This window comes from Adiantum capillus-veneris, chromosome 5, assembly GCF_014529385.1.
Source record: "Adiantum capillus-veneris isolate H3 chromosome 5, ASM1452938v2, whole genome shotgun sequence".
Taxonomy (NCBI): Eukaryota; Viridiplantae; Streptophyta; class Polypodiopsida; order Polypodiales; family Pteridaceae; genus Adiantum; species Adiantum capillus-veneris.
The window spans coordinates 89,080,538-89,092,683 of record NC_140935.1 but is presented as its reverse complement, the minus strand read 5'-3'; the positions used below and the strand labels follow the sequence as shown (position 1 = coordinate 89,092,683).

The window sequence follows — 12,146 nt, the reverse complement described above, 5'->3', positions numbered from 1 at the left end:
GGCTCGTGACTTGGATGCTTAGTTTTCAAAACCTCATGAACATTGCTAATATAGTTTGTTTTAGTTGAGCAAATCGTCTCTAGCTTCCAGGCTCAAACTTAAGTTCAAGCCAGATGACATGGACACACACTATTTTTTTGCCCTTTTGTTTGTGGGTATATGTAGCTCAAGGTATGCCCCCCCCCTCCCCCCCTCTCTCTATCTTTTTTTTTTGGGAAGTTTATTATTTACATAAAATTACATCATCTCATCTTTGAGAGATGTCTACATTTCATGAGTCTCTCTCTCTCTCTCTCTCTCTCTCTCTCTCTCTCTCTCTCTCTCTCTCTCTCTCTCTCTCTCTCTCTCTCTCTCTCTCTCTCTCTCTCTCTCTCTCTCTCTCTATCATGAGCTTCTTCAAACAAAGACTCTTGCAAATTATTTCTAGTTGAGCATTTACTTTATTTCTCTTAGGTGAGCCTCATGACTTGGATGCTTAGTTTTCAAGCCTCATGAGCAGTCAAATATATCTTGTTTTAGTTGAGCTTCCAGTCTCTAGCTCTGAGGGTCAAACTTAAGCTCGAGCCGCATGAAATGGACACTCAATTTTCAAGCTGCATAAGCATTGTAGTAGAACTCTTTCTACCTAAAACTATTTGGAAGAGTTTGTATCTCAGAAGGCTTGAATTGAGTCTTTACCTCATGCATCCCGAACTTATATTTGAGTCTTATGACCTAAAAACTCAGTTTATAAGCATTATAAACACTCTAATAGGACTCTTCCAAGCTAGAGTCCATCTACAAGGGTCCTATGTCATGAGATAGGAACTAAAATTTGAGACTAATATACCACAAACTCTTCTATAACTCTTCCTAGTTGATCATATTCTTGAGTCTCTAGCTCATGAGGCTCGACCTTAAGTTTGAGCCTCATGATCACGAGACTCACTTTTCAAGCCTCATGAGAACTATAGTAGGAATGTTTCTAGACATGACTCGTATGCAAGAGTGTCAGTTGTGTTAAGCTCAAGAGTCTGGTGATCTGGAGAATTATGAAAAATTATTTCAAGTTGAAACCCATTTTCTAACATCTCTCGCTCATGAGGCTCTTAACCTTCATGACCTCAAGACTCAATTATCAATCCTCATGATAACTCTTAGAGGACTATTTCTATTTAGAAACTATTTGCAAGTCTATTATAGCACTAAGCATGAGAACCTTGCGAGCTAGAGACTCTTGGAAATGTTATAAATTGAAAGCCATGCATCTTCCAAAGAATGCTACAGAAGCTCTTTTTGGCTAGAAACCATTCCCAAGAGTTGTATCAGATGAGGCTCAAACTAAAATTTGAGTGTCATGATCTATAAATTCTTGAAGAACTAGTTCTAGTTGAAAGTTATCTATAGATTTTAAACTTCACCTTTCACCTTGTTTTCTCTAAAAAAATTTGATAGCTTGACTCAATATTTTGTACCTATTCAATATATTAAACCCGATTGTAATTTGTGGGGATTTATCCCTTGCTCATTTTTCAACAATGTTATGAGATTTATGCTATTCTCATGAGAAGGATATGGACATGTGAAAACTCTCAACTTTATTTATCCTAAAGCCTCTTCGTATCATTTTGGAAGATTGAGAAAAGAGAAGATTTGGAACTTTTAGTTTAACAATATGAGTATGTGCAAACGATTCTAAAAAGTTCAGATAAAGAAAGTATCTACAACCGATTCTTATTATTTGAAGAAGAAAGGATTTATTTTTTTAGGCTCCTTGGATTTTAATGAGAAGTTTCTAGATGCGTAGTGCTCATAGTCATTTCTTTCAATTTGACACCTCGCTATACTTCTTTCCTTAGTGAATATCACTGTTTGTCCCATAGAACATGTCTCACACTCTTTCTTCCATTAGAATCTCTTCTCCGTCTTGCAAAACGTCTCTGTGCGTGTGTGTGTGCAAATTAGAATGTATAGTAGATATGTTGTTTTTGTAAGCGCGTACAAGCGATAAGCCCGAAGTGTAGAGTGAAAAGAAAATCAGGCATGCGTGTGTTGTGTAGGCTGAAGATGTTTCCATGGGTGAGAATTCAGGATGAGATTTCAAGTTAGGTGCTCTTTAATAAACACTGATGCTTTACAGGTGAAGTAGTTGAGAGGGCACTGACCCGCAAGCGATGGGCTCTAGAAGAAATATGTCATATGTGATGTGTTGTTTGTGATAGGGGCGTCTATTGCCACACAATCCACATATACAGTGTGGTAGATGCCACTAAACCTCTCTGACATGCCGATGCATCTACGATAATGGCGACACCACAATTGTGTGTGTGTGTGTGTGTGTGTGTGTGTGTGTGTGTGTGTGAGAGAGAGAGAGAGAGAGAGAGAGAGAGAGAGAGGGAGAGGATGATGATTGCACAAGCAAAAAGGATAGAGGCCTGAGGCAGGGTACCAACCAAACAATAAGGAAGATAAAGTTTTTTAAGGAATCTTTAAACTTTTGATTGCATAAGCAAAAAGTACAGAGGATGAGGCAAGGTACCAACCAAAAAGGAGGGAAGAGAAAAAACTCCTAGGAATCTTTAAACTTTTGATTTTTAATGATTGAGTGATTCAATTGACTATAATAGGTAGAATTGATATTTTATTTTTACGATGTGGTTTAAGTAGAGACATGGACATCAAGAATTCCACTTGGAACAGTTTTATGAAAAAGACTTGCCATGTGTATTAGTATGGTATTCTTAGATCAGAGCATGATTTAAATGAGGTAAATGAATTTTTTTAATGTGATGTTTGAGTTTTTTCTTAACAATCAAGCACATCTTATAGACAGAGGCTAACTTTGTGAAGATAAGCCAACTGAGTAGAAAAAAAGATAAGGTTCATTGTGAACAATATAAGTAATTGTAGATGCATTCAAGTGCCACATTATCAAGATCATAGGACACATTAAATAGCTTTATCTTTGGCTTTAGAAGGTTCATCTTTGCAATATACACAAAGATGCCAGTAAGAAAAAGGCAGAAAGTATGCCCGTAGTTGAAGTCATTCAGGGAAGGTTACATGTATTTTACAAGAGGTAGCTTGAAGAAAAACACCTTCTTTCAAAAGAATAAACCATAGTTATATACTTCATGTTATGTTACCTTATCACACATATTTTAGCATTTTTGTAAGGTTTATGCCAATGTATTCATGTCCTCACCAAGTGCGAATGAAATTTGCACAACTATGTCTAGCACTAAAAAACAACTGAAACATAAAAATACTATTAGTGATGGTTTTTAAAGCTGCACTACTTGAATAAGTGCCAAGTATTGACCATATCTAAAATTTAATGTAATATTTATTTATCTTGGTGTAAACTTTTTCATGTTTTCATGAGTTTTCTTCATAATAGATTCTATTTTATTCTAATTTTTGAGTATATGTGGTACACATTTGGAGTTTTATTAATATCTCAAAACTTGCTTGTACGTGCTATTCAATTGATCAATATAAACAAATAGAGGATGCTCCATGGAAGTATCTCATGGAATTAGATTCCATCATAGTACTAACATTTCCCAAATGTAAGCACGATTATGCTCATCATAAGAGATAATTGTAGCATCCGGGCTTAAAGAGATGTCCTCCATCAATCAAGCATGTGATAGAATATTGTACATTTGAGTGATGAAACAAACTCCTCTCTTCTTTGATATTGATGCTTTTGGTTTGTTTAGCTACTCTTGAAGCTTTTGAAGATAAAAAAAGAGCACCACCCCCATGAAATTGTCTCATGGATATATATGTGTTATTTAGGTGCTAAGAGAGGCATGCTTGTGCTCTTCATAAGAGAGAATTAGTGCATTTTCTCTCAAAGAGATTTCTTTCACAATCTAGCATGTGACAAGTAGTGATTGGGAGTCCTGAAGTTCTATTAATATTTAAGAAATACAACGTAATCAAAAGGTTGAAAATTTTATGAGAATGATCTCATGGAAGCAGCCTATATTTGTTCTATTTTTTAATAATATTGTGAACTCTTTGATCTATTGATAGTGATCTGTTTGTATTGTTCTAGATAATAATATTTAAGACATACAACATAACCAAAAGGTACAAAATTTATGAGAATGATCTCATGGAGTAGCCTATATCTACATATTACTCATTCGAATACTAAGCATGTGCTTGCTCTCCGTAAGGGAGAGTCCCCGACTTTGTGATTAAAGAGATAATTCATTGATGGGCTCCACAATTCTGCAAAAATCAAGTATGTTTGTGTATATTTCACTTACGTGAGAATAGAGATTATAACTTTCTAAGGTGAACATTGCATGGTTATTTAGATTGATACATATAAAGACAAGCATGGATATGATTTTAGTACTCTAGTAAATGAACTGGTTTACAATAGAGAAACCAAGTATGTACAAGAGGAAACACAATATTTTGGAAACATATGTATAAGGTTAGCCCCTTGATATTGGTTCTAAGATCACATTTATCTTGATGTAAATATGAATTTTCTACATAAATAAGAGCACTTATTCATATTTTATGTTCTTCATTTGTTGTCTTGGTGTTTCTAAACACCATCCACATTTGAGATCCCCTCAACATGAAAATTCCTTTAGTAAGGGTTGTGAACAAGTCCATTTTTGTTTCTCATTTTTTATCTTAGTTTCTTAACTATACTCTTTGATGATGCTTTAGACTCCAATTGCCTCTCTTTCAAATGTCTTGAATTTCCAGACATTATATTGTTTTGATTAGTGCAATGTTTGATGAAAGTGTTATTCATAAAGAAGCTATCCTTCCATAGGCTATCACTATGTGTTAAGGTTAAATTTATCATACCAACCTCTAGTCACATATAGTTGTCTTAATCTAGATTTGAGCCTCATGCCCACTTGCTAGTTTAAGTAATCATGTGATGATTGAACTTAGATTCAACCCTCATCCTAACATCCTATAGATAAAAATAAGTGAGAATTGGATTTACATTTGAGCCTCACATCCATGTGCTAGTGCCTTGAAGTAAGTGTGGGTATGGCCACCTACTAGTTCAAGAGAGGTACGTGAGGCTCAAACTCAAATTAGATACTTTTCTTAATATCCCACATAGTAGCAACAAGTGAGGATTGAACTTAAGTTTGAGCTCTTGGTTCATGTGCTAGTGCTTCAGTATACATGGCACAAAGGGTCCTCACAAACAACCATGAGGTCAAAACTAACAATAAATACTGCAATTTCAAATATCATTTTTTAAAAATGGGACATGAATATTTACCAAAATTCCTAAATATGTCTTTTTTCTACTTGGTTTTGCATGATCTCTCATGGGTATGGTACGTTGACAGATTTTTGGATCAACACCCTTGAGATCCTTGTAAGACCAAGCACAGATAACTTGGTATTCTTTTAGTAGGCTTAGCAAAAGTTCTTCTTCTTTTTCTGTTAGGTCATTTGCAATGTAGGCAGGCCTAGGCTCTTCTCTTGGTTCAACCAAATCTATCTTTTTTGTGTTTTCAGGCCCTTCGTAGGACTCACCATTTTTTCGTAGTTCTCTAACAGGTTGTTGGAATATGATTTTTCGATCTTGGAGAGTTACTTCTTGTAATGGGATGGAACACTCATCACATCTTTACTATCCTCTTCTGTGGTTTCCATTTCGATTGTATATATCTCCTTTAGAGATTTTTTAAACTCTTGATACTTCTTTTTCTGCTCAATTCGTGTCATGGTTGACTCTTTGTCCTGTTTTTTTGGCTTTGCTTGAGTATCCTTTCTCAATTTTCTCGATATTTTTATCATTTTTGGATCTAATTTTGAAGGATACTACCCTTGATTTTGTCCTTGACACAATCATGTGTATCTATCTGCATTAGGAACTATGTTCTACTAGAGACTGGTGGCATAGGTCTAGTTTTTGCGTTCTGGTGTCCCTTTTTTGTCTATACCATTTCTGTCTTCTCAATTTCTGGTTTGGAAAGTATAAAAAACTTTTCCTCCCCTTGTTTCATGAGTAGCTTAGCTCTCACATCTTCTTTTTTCGACCCCGAATCATATGAGGTAGCTAAATGTTCTTCTAACTCATCTCTTGCATCGTAGTAGAGGTCTGAAAAGACTTCTTGAGCTTTGTCTTGAGATCATTTGTATGGGAATTATTTCATAGCTGTTGTCATTGTAAAATTGAGTAGGCATAGACATATTCACACATACATCCATTGTCGCTAAAATTTGAGTCCATTCAGATGGCTCAAACAAATGCTCTGGAAAGGGTTCAGGTACATAGACTTTGTGTGTGCAATCCCTTTCTAAGATACATTCTTCTCTTTTTAAGCTCCCATTTTCTGAAGCTCCGCACATCCAAATAGGAGTTTCTTTGTTCAACCAAGATGGAAGCTTAGTTTCAACCAAGGAGACTGAATCGAACTCTTGTATGGGCATTTTCATGACATCTCTATAAGTGTCATTTTTTATATTAACCCTTGTTATTGATTCCACGTGCTTCAAGTACAGATAATTGTTTCTCCAATCTTGGATCAGTTGTACCTCTCACATGAAAGGTCTTCCCAATATGATTTTGTAATTGAGTTTCTTCCCAAAGTCTACTATGGAAAAAGTGTGTTGATATTCAATCCCACAAGAATTAATTAAGGGTCTTTCAATGTGTCCACGAGTCAATTGCAATTTCATTCCAGTTTGTCGACTAATGGCTGGTTGTCCACAGGATTCCCATACTACTTTCGTGGCTATGGCTATGCCTACCACATTATCTAGTATTGTCATGGTCTCTATATCATTATATTTCACTAGAAGGGTGGTGTTTTCTTCTTTCCCTTTGTAGTATTCTCCACCTTTGTTCACTGGAACAGATCGAATCTCTTTGTTATCCATTTTTTGTTTTAATTTTCTAAACTTTTTGTGATTAGCCCCATTATCCCAACTTCTCTACAATTTTCTATAGATCATTCCATAGATATGGTCTGATTTTTAATAGCTATCCTAAAGTAAGAGTGCATAGGATGGGTGTAGACATGATTGAATGAATGTTGTCTACTTCTAGGGTCTGTTTTACTCTTCATACTTGAGTGGTTCTACACACTATGGATTCATCTTTGTTATCTTCCAAGTAAGAGGGTAATGTTTTCAAGGTCAATGGTTTAGACATTCCTAAAGCTTCAGATCCGCAATCCCCATACAAGGACTATACATCCATGTCCATATCAGGAGGTAGATTCTCTAACCAAACTTCCTCTATATGAGATGACTTTAGAGTTAGGTTCCCATCATTGATCTCTCTGACTTTTTTCCATAAGTGTCCTGGCTTGTCTTCCTCTACGAATGGAATTTTGTCCAAGGCATCTTTGTTGTTCGGCACAGTAAGTTCTAGTTCTTTTGGTTCAAGGTGGGGTTCTACCACCACTTTGGATTTTTCTTGATTGTCTCTTACCACAAGCTCCTAAGGTTTTGCCATACTTTTGAGCTTGGGTTTTTGTTTTTCCAGTGTTTCTTGGGTGATTCTTACCAAATTCTTGATAAGCTTCAAGCTTAGTTGCTTCCATGTATGGAGAAGGATAAGTTTTCCATTTGTTTTCCATGTTCTGGCCTGCTTTAAGTCCTGCTTGGTAGGCTTCCAAGGCTCCATTAATAAGCTCAAAAATTTTATCAACCAAAATTGATCCTCCGGATTTCACAGTTGTTTCTTTGATTTCGCTTCCAGTTTCTTTCACCTTTTCTTGGCATAGTTGTTTTGCTTTCTCCTTGATTTCAGCCCGTTGTTTCTATTTTCTCCTCTCATATCTTTTGCTTCTGCTTCTTTTGTTCTTTTGAGAGGAAATTTTTGTATTCTCTGAATCATCAGAGTAGTTATATTTCTTTTTCTTAGCATGTGCTCTAGTGATTACCTTGATTGGAACAATCGGTGGTGCGCCCAAGTCATGTCGACCCAAGAAATAGCCAGGAACAGATGCATGGCACCAGACGGAGTGATAACAAGGTGCTTGGACACATGATAAGTGTAATTTTGAGCTGGGGTCCTCATGATATGTATGCCATATGTGATAATATGCAGGTAAAACATTGGTTTTCCGAGCCCGGCAACTCGGAAGCAGGATCCCCAAGCAAGCAAACATAAGCTCAATGTGGAAGATGTCCGCGACCATTGTCATGGTTTTTTTTGCGGCGGGGATCTCGACATCACAAGATCGACCATGGAAGCGGTTTCTATTTTCTTGCGGCCATGATGGCCTTGCCACAAGAGCCTGAAGCCCCATGTTGAGGTGTGCGGAGCCAAGCACGATTATTCGGTCGTGGTTTGCTTTGCTCGCGGGAACATGGTCCAAGCCATAAGTTAAAAAAGCAAAAATATTTCCTTAAAATACTATGGTATAAAAAAAAAGCTGCTCAGCAGAAGTAGAAGGGTCGCGAGTTGCAGTGCATGAGAAGGAGGGCGCCACTTGGGCCATACATGAGAAGAAGGCGACCAGTTTTGCAAGGCAGGAGGCTGGCACTGCAAGGAGGGTCCAGAGGGAACCAAGAATGGCAAGTCGAGGGTGGCCAGTTGAAGACTGAAGAGAACGGGCAGTTTTGGATGGCAGGAGGAGGTTACGCCTAGAGGGGCCAGCGCTGTATAGGCGAGGAGTTTATAGAGGGGGGAGAGCCCCGGGGTGGCATGCCAGGAAGGAGGCCGCCAGGAACTGGGAATCCAGGGCTGTAGGTAGTGGCGGCCATAGGACAACGATAAAGGAGAAGGAAGTGGCTATAGAGTGAGGGACGAGAACGGCAGGAGAGGGCCGCCAAAGGGAGGAGCACTACAAGCTATCCAAGGGGGGACTGCCATACCAATTGTGGAGGGCCAAGGCAGGCATATAAAGCAAAGGTGATAGAGGGCCGCCATGAATGAGGCCAAGGGCAATTGATTTGGGATTACCAAAGCTTCCATAAGGCAAGACAAGGGATGTCTATTGCAAGTCCCATCGCAAGCGGAATTTGCCAGATCCAAGAGATGAGAGGGCGTTTTTTTATTGAAAGCATCACTGTAGACTGTATTAGTTAAAGCCAACTGCATCAAAATTATGAGGGTCTCTATGTGTATAGCATTTGAGTGCATCCCTCCCGTGTGTCGTGCATGTGATTGGTCTGTGTGCGAGTATGCTATGCGAGTATGCTATGTACAAGGGATAGTAAAGGTCGTGGATATCTCATAAGTGAGGAAAATCCCTATGGTGTGCAAATCTATAAGCTTGAGGGTGAATGGGTGCATGACAAAGATCTGATAGGGGTTGGAGGGTTTTTGGTTGTCGAAGTGGTTGTTAGTGCATTTGTGGTGCTTCGAAGGGTTATAGATGAAAGCCATCATGGTAGGCTTTGCGACGAAGTGTGTATAGTCAGGGTTGGTCGGGATCGGGTTGATTGCTTGCAGAGTGTGTATCGAAGTGTGTGTTTACTAGGGGATAGGGGTGCTATCAGATCACTGGGCTTTAGAGAGGCATTCACCGAGTGTGTTGGTGGTTTTCCCATTTTCCCCTTTCCATCTTGTGGTGCCCCCATGGAGGATCCACTGATTTCTTCCTAACAAAGTGTTCGTGAGTCGAGATGAAGCAGGAATTTGGTCCAGTGTTCAAAGGAGATGAAGGTGCTGACGAGTGGATTGCCGATTTTGAGCTATTTTTGTTGGCCGGATTGCCGATGCCAGGTGATGAAGCAAAGCTCGAGACTCTACCTTTGGTGCTGCGAGGTAAAGCAAAAGTTTGGTTCGATGTCTTAGAAGATGCACACAAGCAGACTTGGCTCAGATTTTGCGATCAATTCTTACAAAGGTATTGAAAGATGGTGTCGGCTTCGGAAGCAGATGCAAAGATTAAAGGTTTGCAACAGGACGTACGTGCAAATCTTGATGCTTTTGTTGCTAAATTTGAAGCTTATTGGGGGGATTTTGCAGCTGCTACTCAAGCAACCAATGCGGGATATTTTAAGTTGGAAAGGTTTCTTTCTTGCTTGCATCCCTATGTTCGTGAGAGGGTGGACTATGACGATCCAGGGACCTTTGATGAAGCTGTCAGAGTTGCTAGAGCAAAGAGTTGAAAGATGAAGAAGAAGATGGAGGCACGGTTTCTACAGTCGGCAGTCATGGTAGAAAGTGGATCTAAGCCCAAACAAATTGATAAGCATGAAGAGGTAAAAGCCCTTTCTTTTATTGATATGCATTTGATCAAAGCACGTGAAGTTGATGCCAGGGTAGAAGAGCTAGAATAAGTGCCAACCAGGGCTAAAAAGGTGCAGAGGTATATTCAGTGTGCCACCCAGCTTGCTTTCTCAAGAGAGCGAGGTGGTAAAAGATCTTAAAGAAGAGGAGTCAGTTCCAAAACCAGCAGCAGCGAGGAAGGTAGCTGTGGTCCAAGAATTGACAAATTCAAAAGAGGAATCTGGCAGTTCTCATAGCTCCATCAGCGGTTTGGATACAGATGCTACATGGGAGACAAAATCCTTGTCTTCTAGGTATGAGACTTATGATGTTCTTTATGTGGATGAAGGGATGAACAATGTATGCGAGTTGCCTTCCAGCCAGCAAAAGGTCGAAGAGAAGTATAATGTTTCACCTTGTGTGAATCTGCCAGTTGAGTATCCCTATCAAATGTCGTGTGATGGTGAGTCCCTATTGGAGGAAGAGGTATGGTTTGATTATGCATCCAGTTTGATTGAAGAGCAGGTTTCTAAGGATGACTTGTAGGAGTGGGAAGCAAAAACAGAGGTATGTCGAAGTGATTTGTCTATGCAGGGGGTGGGGCAACCTTGCCTTGGTGAGCATGTCGAGGTGGACAATGAAGTTTTAGAGTTTGTGTGTATCTGTGGAGAGTTAGCTCCGGCAAATGACTCTATGGAAGCTGATACAGGTGCAACCTATGAGAGTGAGGCTCCATGCAGAGAGGAAGGTGACACCAACCTTGCAGGTGATGAGGTATTTGAAGAACAGGTTGTCGCTCTAGCAGGTCATGTTCTTGAGTATAAAGAGATGTTTTTGGAGCCATTTACAGAGGGTTTGGATACAAGTTTACAAAGGGATCAGGTTTACCTGGCTATGCAGCAGGTGGAGGCAAATGGCAGGGTCTTGCTATTTTATGTGGTGTTGTGGATACATGTGTTTTTCCAGGTTGTGTCGCATGTATCTTTGTATAAATTTTAGTCTTTTTTGGAGAAGACTATACTATGGAGGTTTCTCTAGCAGATGACATGATAACTGCTTATGGTATAGGTGCTTCAAGTGATCAAAGGTATGATTATGGTTGGCAGGAAGTCTTATGGATGTAGGGTGACAAAGCTCCATGCTATGGAGGGTTAAAAGGGTGGCATGTCTATTGGCCTACAAGTCAAAGGGGGGCTTCAATGTGCATGCTTTACAGGTGGATGGCCACGGCCATTGTTTTGCTTTTGATCCAGGTGGAGCCTACACTATGATTCGGGAAGCTGTGAGCTTTCCATTTGACATTGGCGGATGATTGCAGTAGCAGTTGATTTTCTCTTTATCTCTAGTCTATCTATATAACCATTATGATCATTTTTCTTATGCATCCTATGTAGCTATTTTATATCGTTCTCTCTATGCAGTACTTATTTTACCTAAGTAATGCTACGGTTAACCATAAATGCTCAACGAGGGGGTGGGCAATGATGGTGCACCCAAGTCATGTTGACCCAGGAAATAGCTAGGAACAGATGCATAGCAGAGTGATAATAGGGTGCTTATACACATGATAGGTGTAATTTTGAGCTGCGGTCGTCATGATATGTATGCCATATGTGACAATATGTAGGTGAAACATTGGTTTTCCGAGCCTGACAAGTCGGAAGCAGGATCGCCGAGCAAGCTCAATGGGGAAGACATTGGAGAGGGGGAATGGGGACGACACCCGGCACAACAAGAAACGCCTATCTATAGCTCAGGGTCAACACATCACCGCAATCCACTCGAAAACACCTTCCAAATGACAATCTACACCTAATCCGCTTCACCTGCTCAGTTCCCAAGCGCACACACGCTATCCAGGACCGCAAAAGGAGCCAACACCTCACTGCACCTGCTCTGCCTCCCTCCACACATACACTTACACATTCTCTCTCTCTCTCTTTGCAAACCACCAACGATCTGGGCATACACATGCATCACCGGCACTGTG

General features: G+C 39.6%; 1 protein-coding gene across 2 annotated transcripts; it reads left to right on the top strand.

Moving 5' to 3' along the window:
• The first annotated feature begins 8,487 nt into the window (after positions 1–8,487).
• Positions 8,488–11,536, top strand: LOC147457697 (uncharacterized). Of its 2 annotated transcripts, none has more exons than XM_086513644.1 (2): positions 8,488–9,838; positions 9,914–11,536. In XM_086513644.1, the coding sequence occupies exons 1-2, from the start codon at positions 9,802–9,804 to the stop codon at positions 10,054–10,056; spliced, it is 180 nt and encodes a 59-aa protein (XP_086369770.1). In that variant the 5' UTR covers positions 8,488–9,801; the 3' UTR covers positions 10,057–11,536. The 2 variants fall into 2 exon arrangements, with proteins under 2 accessions (XP_086369770.1, XP_086369769.1); XM_086513643.1 differs by having other exon boundaries at positions 8,507–9,838.
• Positions 11,537–12,146: the final 610 nt, after the last annotated feature.

Bases quoted from the DNA above. Each gene is read 5' to 3' on its own strand.
- LOC147457697 (XM_086513643.1), top strand. From the start codon at position 10,745: ATGCAGGGGGTGGGGCAACCTTGCCTTGGTGAGCATGTCGAGGTGGAC.